This window comes from Carya illinoinensis, chromosome 7 (assembly GCF_018687715.1).
Source record: "Carya illinoinensis cultivar Pawnee chromosome 7, C.illinoinensisPawnee_v1, whole genome shotgun sequence".
NCBI classification, from domain to species: Eukaryota; Viridiplantae; Streptophyta; class Magnoliopsida; order Fagales; family Juglandaceae; genus Carya; species Carya illinoinensis.
In genome coordinates this window covers 32,766,070-32,773,224 of record NC_056758.1, presented here as the reverse complement: position 1 = coordinate 32,773,224, position 7,155 = coordinate 32,766,070, and the positions used below count along the sequence as shown (strand labels likewise).

General features: G+C 33.0%; 1 protein-coding gene across 1 annotated transcript; it reads left to right on the top strand.

The window, feature by feature from the left end:
• Window positions 1–1,387: 1,387 nt before the first annotated feature.
• Window positions 1,388–6,064, top strand: LOC122316338 (the record flags this gene model as incomplete). The annotated part of the gene is made up of 3 exons (XM_043132866.1): window positions 1,388–1,987; window positions 3,080–4,324; window positions 4,595–6,064. Coding segments are annotated over 3 exons (3,315 nt in total), but the record flags the coding sequence as incomplete, so codon positions are not given.
• Between the last annotated feature and the right edge of the window lie 1,091 nt (window positions 6,065–7,155).

The window sequence follows — 7,155 nt, the reverse complement described above, 5'->3', positions numbered from 1 at the left end:
ATGGATTTTGATGATAACAAATGAATTCAAAGAATAAAGAAGTCTCAAGCTCAAGTTGTCTACACAATGGAGTCAAGCACATCAAGGAAACAAGCATGAGCAAGAAGGGAACAAGTTCACATTAAAATTATAGAGTAATGTTGTAAATCTCTTCAAAATTCGAAATTAGGATTAATGCTCAAAATTAATATTTTATCATAAAGCATTAAAATACATTTTCCACATGTGCATGAATATTTTTGAAAATTAAATTTGAAAATTTTGAAAGATGATTGATTGTCATCTTTTGCATGTGCATGCCTTGATTAAAGGGTTGAACTTTGAAAATATTAAAGATGATTGATTGTCATCTTTCACATGTGCATGTTTTATTTGAATATTTTCAAAAGTGATTGATGCTTTTTTAGACTTATACAAAAAGTAAAAGATTAGGTTTGAATTTTTTGAAAATGAAAGTGTGCTCATTTTGTCATATGCCAAAAGTAAAAGATTAGGTTTGATTTTTTTGAAAAAGTGAATGATGTTGTCTTTGACAATTGAGAAAGAAGAACCTTTTATTTGAATTCTTTGAAAAAGTGAATGATGTTGTCTTTGACAATTGAAAAAGAAGAACCTTTTATTTGAATTTTTTGAAAAAGTGAATGATGTTGTCTTTGACATGTGAATCTTTTTAAATTTGAATATGAAGTCTCATATGCCTATAAATAGATCATTTGAGAGCTTCACATTCACAACACCAAGAGCATACAACATTCATTCAAAGCTTTCATTCTCTCTTCTCTAAACATTGAGCCTTAATCCTTGTTCATTTTGAGAGATATAGCTTGCGCTGTATTGTTTTTATTTCACTCGTTGAGGAGTGTTTTCTGATAACCTACCCACTATCAGCTTTTGTATCAGAAAAAGGGTGTGTATAACCCTTGTGTGTGTAGAAAGTATTCTACACAGGGAATAGTTGAATCACCACGTGTAAGGTGATTGCAAGTGTAGAGGGTGTTCTACACGGATCCTTTGTAGCGGTGTTATTCAAAGGTGTAATAGGTTTCTATCTCCACCTGAAGGAGGTTGAATAGTGAATTTGGGAATCCTCAAGGGGTAGCTTGAGGCGAGGACGTAGGCAGTGGGGCCGAACCTCGTTAACATACTGAGTTTGCTTCTCTCTTACCCTTACTCCTTATATTTATTGTTATTTCATATTTTGTTTATATTTTATATTATATATTTGATTTATAATTGTTAATTTTTTTAATACAACTCAATTCACCCCCCCTCTTGTGTTAGTCATCTGGGCAACAATTGGTATCAGAGCTAAGAGCTCTATTATAAGATTAACTATCTTTTGAGTTAAGATCTTATGGCTAACATTGCAGCTTCATTTGGTGAAGGTCAATCTAGTAGTCGGCCTCCACTCTTTTGTGGAGATAATTACTCATTCTGGAAAGTTAGAATGAGAATATTTCTTCAAGCTCAAGGTAGAGAAATATGGAAATGTATTGTAAATGGACCTTATATTCCAACAAAAGTGGTTGGTGGAGTAAAGGTCAAAAAGGAAGAAGAAGAGTTTGATCGTGAAAACGATAGACTTTATACTTTAAATTTAACTGCTATGAATTTATTATATAATGCTCTTAATGGAAATGAGTTTAATAGAATAATGAATTGCGCTACGGCAAAGGAAATTTGGGATAACTTGGAAGTAACTTATGAAGGAACTTCGCAAGTCAAGGAATCAAAAATTTATATTCTTACTCATGAATATGAAATGTTTAAGATGAATGATGATGAATCTATTTCTAGTATGCACACTCGTTTTACTAACATCATAAACAGCTTGACAGCTCTTGGCAAAGTTTATTCCAAGGTAGAGATAGTAAGAAAAATTCTCAACTCTTTACCAAAACGTTGGGAATCAAAAGTTACAGCGATTCTTGAAGCTAGAGACCTCAAGAAGCTCGAAGTCAATGAACTCATCGGGTCACTTATCACCCATGAGTACACATTGAAAAGAGGAGAAGAAGAAGGAAAGCCAAAGAAGAGTTTAGCACTTAAAGCTGTTCCTCATGAAAGTGAAAGTGATGAAGATGAGGAAAATGACGATAAAGATGAAGAAGTTGCGATGATAACAAGAAGAATTCAGAGGTTCTTGAAGAAAAATAGAACTCCTCCGAGGAAATCTTTCAAAAAGTTTTCCAAGAAAGATTCAGGTAAAAACGACACTTTAATTTGTTATAAATGCAATAAACCTGGTCATATCAAGCCAGATTGTCCTCTGCTAAAGAAAGATCGAAACAAGGGCAAGAAAGCAATGAAAGCTACATGGGATGATGATTCAAGTAGCTCAGATAGTGAAACAAGCAATGAAGAATCAGCAAATCTTTGTCTTATGGCTAAAGATGACATTGAGGTAACAAATCTTGATAATATTGAAAATCCTTCATATGAAGAATTGCAAAATGTTTTAGAAGAGATTTATGAGGAATTTGAAAAATTGGGTATCAAGTATACTGCTTTGAAAAAGAAAAATTCTTCTTTAACAAACGAAATTGAAATTTTAAGAAAAGAAAGTATCATTTTGAAAGATGAAAATCTTGAATTGAATAAGAAGAAAACCGATTTAGAAAATATTGTTGAAAACTTTACGAATGGAAAAAGAAATTTTGAAAAACTTCTTGGTAGTCAAAGATGTGTTTTTGACAAGGCAGGTTTGGGATATATGCCAAAACAAAAATACAAACCTTATAAAAATTTCTTTGATAATCATTCTACCTCAAAGACTAATATTCAAAATTCTTTTCATAAAAATAATTTTGTCAAAAAAGGATATTATTATAATCATTCAAGTTTTTCATATATGTCACATGCTATTTGTAATTTTTTAATAGAAATGGTCATAATTATCATACTTGTCCTATTAGAAGAAATCATACAATGACTATTAGGGCCATATGGGTACCTAAAAATCTTGTTTCTTCTAATACTAATAAATAAAGGACCCAAAGAACTTGGGTACCAAGAAAAATCATTTTAATTGTTTTTATAGGTATGCATGAAGTCATCCACAAGCAAAAATAAGTGGTTTTTAGATAGTGGATGTTCAAGACACATGACGGGAGACAAGACTAAGTTCTTTGATCTTAGATCTAAAGAAGAAGGACACGTGACATTTGGAGACAACTCGAAAGGGAAGATCGTGGGAATAGGTAAAATTGGTAATGAATCTTCTCTCATAATTGAAGATGTTCTACTTGTTGAAGGTTTAAAACATAATCTTTTGAGCATAAGTCAATTATGTGATAAAGGATTTACAGTTACTTTTAAAATGGATAAATGCATTATTTTGAATGATCATGATTGTAATATTTGTTTTATTGCTTTTAGAAACAATAATGTTTATACAATTGATTTTGAAGAAATTACCTCACAAGATGCTATTTGCTTGTCAGCTCAAAATGAAACTAGTTGGTTATGGCATAGAAGATTAGGTCATGCCAACATGGAACTTATTTCCAAACTTTCAAAAAATGATCTTGTGAGAGGTTTACCAAAAACATATTTTCTTAAAGACAAAATTTGTGATGCATGTCAATTTGGTAAACAAACAAAAACTTCTTTTAAAACTAAGAAACATATTTCCACTACTAGACCATTGCAACTGATACACATGGATCTTTTTGGACCAAATAGAGTTGCAAGTCTAGGAGGAAAATATTATGCATTTGTTATTGTTGATGATTTCTCTAGATATACTTGGGTCATCTTTCTTGCTCATAAAGATGAGGCACATAATGCCTTTACCAAGTTATGCAAGAGAATTCAAAATGAAAAGGGCTATACTATTTCAAGTATCCGAAGTGATAGGGGAAAAGAATTTGTTAATAAAAATATTGAAACATTTTGTGATGAAAACGGTTTTATTCATAATTTTTCTGCTCCTCGAACTCCTCAACAAAATGGGGTAGTAGAGAGGAAAAATAGATCTCTTCAAGAGATGGCAAGAACAATGCTCAATGAGAACAACTTGCCTAGTTATTTTTGGGCCGAAGCGGTAAGTACTGCATGTTATGTTATAAATAGAGTTATGTTAAGGTCTAAATTAGATAAAACCCCCTATGAGCTTTGGAATGAGAAAAAGCCCAACATTGGTTACTTTCATGTATTTGGATGCAAATGTTTTATTTTGAATGACAGAGATAATTTAGGCAAGTTTGATGCAAAATCTGATGAAGGTATTTTTCTCGGGTATTCTACTAATAGTAAAGCTTATAGAGTATTCAACAAAAAGACTTTAACTGTACAAGAATCTATGCATGTAGTATTTGATGAATCTAATTCTCCACTCTCCAAGAAATCTATTGATGAAGAAATAGAAGGTATAAATAACACAGAAAGTCTCAATCTCAACAAAGAGAAAGCAATAGAGGAAGTTCAACATGGAGCCATCAGGAAAGATCATCAAAATTTAATACAAGATGCAACCAAACAGTGGAAATTTGTGAAAGATCATCCAGTGGAACAAATTTTGGGAGAACCTTCACAAGGTGTAAGTACTCGATCATCTCTTAGAAATATTTGTAATCATACTGCTTTTCTATCTCAAATTGAACCCAAAAATATTGATGACGCACTTCTTGATGAATCTTGGATTCTAGCTATGCAAGAAGAGTTGAATCAATTTGAAAGAAATGATGTTTGGACACTTGTTCCTAGACCCAAAAATTATACTATTATTGGAACAAAATGGGTTTTTAGAAACAAGAAAGATGAGTCTGGAGTCATTACTAGAAATAAGGCTCGACTTGTAGCCCAAGGTTTTAATCAAGAAGAAGGAATCGATTATGATGAGACATATGCACCTGTCGCAAGATTAGAAGCTATTCGAATGCTACTTGCATATGCTTGTTATAAAGATTTCAAACTTTTTCAAATGGATGTTAAAAGTGCTTTCTTAAATGGTTTTATAAATGAAGAGGTATATGTTGAGCAACCTCCAGGTTTTGAAAATCATATTTCCCCAAATCATGTTTTCAAACTCACAAAAGCACTATATGGACTTAAACAAGCTCCTAGAGCTTGGTACGAGAGACTCAGTGGTTTCTTGATTGAAAAAGGTTTTTCAAGAGGAAAAATCGACACAACTCTTTTCATTAAATATGAAAATGATGATATTCTTTTGATTCAGATTTATGTTGATGATATAATATTCGGTGCTACTAATGAAAATATGTGTCAAGTTTTTGCTAAGACTATGCAGGAAGAATTTGAGATGAGCATGATGGGTGAACTTACATTCTTTCTCGGATTGCAAATTAAGCAAGCAAAAAGTGGGACATTCATCAATCAATCAAAATATATTAAGGAATTACTGAAGAAGTTTGGGATGGAAAATGCTAAGGAAATTGGAACACCAATGAGCCCATCAACTAAACTTGATAAAGATGAATCCGGTAAGCCAGTTGACTCGAAGATATATCGAGGTATGATTGGTAGCTTATTATATTTAACAGCCAGTAGACCAGATATTATGTTTAGTGTGTGCTTATGTGCACGTTTTCAATCATCTCCAAAAGAATCACATTTAATTGCAGTTAAGCGCATTCTTAGATGTCTTAGTGGTACAATTAACCTAGGGTTATGGTACCCTAAGCACACATCTTTCGATTTAATCAGCTACACAGATGCAGATTATGCTGGCTGTAAAATAGATCGAAAAAGCACTAGTGGAGCATGCCATTTCTTAGGTCATGCATTAGTTTCCTGGTTTAGTAAAAAACAAAATTCTGTTGCACTATCTACTGCTGAGGCAGAATATGTTGCTGCGGGTAGTTGTTGTGCTCAAGTTCTCTACATGAAGCAACAACTTGAAGATTTTAAACTCATGTATAATCACATTCCAATCAAATGTGATAATACAAGTGCTATAAATCTTTCAAAGAACCCAATACAACATTCTAGAACTAAGCATATTGAAATAAGGTATCATTTTCTTCGAGATCATGTGCAAAAAGGTGATATAATGTTAGAGTTCACAAACACACACGATCAGTTAGCAGATATTTTCACAAAACCTTTACCAGAAGATAGATTATGTATGATCAGAAGAGAAATAGGTATGATGCATGCTATGAATATCTCTTAAAAGATAGACCAGAGTCAATAAAAATAGAGATAGATTTTTTTTAATACTTTTACATAAATTTGAGATTCTTAGCCTCATGTTTGAGACGCTCATTCTCTTCATACAATATCATGTCATTCTTATTCATGGGAACCGGCAAGCGGAATGAAGAATCTAATAAAGATTTCAACTGTTTATTCTTCTGCCGAATGATTCCTTCCCTTGTGTGAGACTCTTGAACAATTTGTTGAAGTACAACAATTTGTTCTTTGAGCTTTTCAACTTCGTGATTTTTGGCTTGTAGCCGCTGAGAAAAAGCCACAATAGAGGAAGAGTAGCGAGTCCCAAGACTCACCAAGTCATAAATAGCATCAGAATCTGACTTATTAGTCAGATTATTATTTTCTTGCTGCAACATGGCACCAATGGTAGCTGCAGAAAGAACAGGAGGTTGAGATGCAGAATGCCTCATGGATGGATCTAGAGAAATGTTAGAAGAATGAGCCATTGAGAAAAGAATAGAAGGCTTAAAACGAGAATGCTGAAGGAATGCAGATGAGTTATAGAGATGAGATGAAAACTTGATGCGGATTAGATGAACTTCAGGACTGATTTTATAGAGATAGCATAAAGAATAAGACAAACTATTTTCTCTTCAAATCTTATTTAGTCAAAAGAAATACAAGATATGCTGGACACACATTGTCAAAAGTTTTCTTACTAAGCCAGCGAGATTAACAGTAGATTGTCCCTATTTTTCTAGTAAACGATGAACCTCTGCTGTTATCTGCCGATGTTGACCTTGTATCTGAACCCTTTCTCGTTCCAGCTCTTCTATTCGTGGTTGCAGATCATGAGCATACCAATCTGCAAATTTTTTCAACTCTTGGTTTTCTTGCTTTAGCCTTTTATTCTCACTATCCTTATTAGCAAGCTTCTGTCGTAACTCAGATATTTGCATGTTAAGATGATCAATCTCACTCACCCTCGCCATTAACCTTCGAGACATGATCGTAACAGAGGCAGCATATTGATTACTG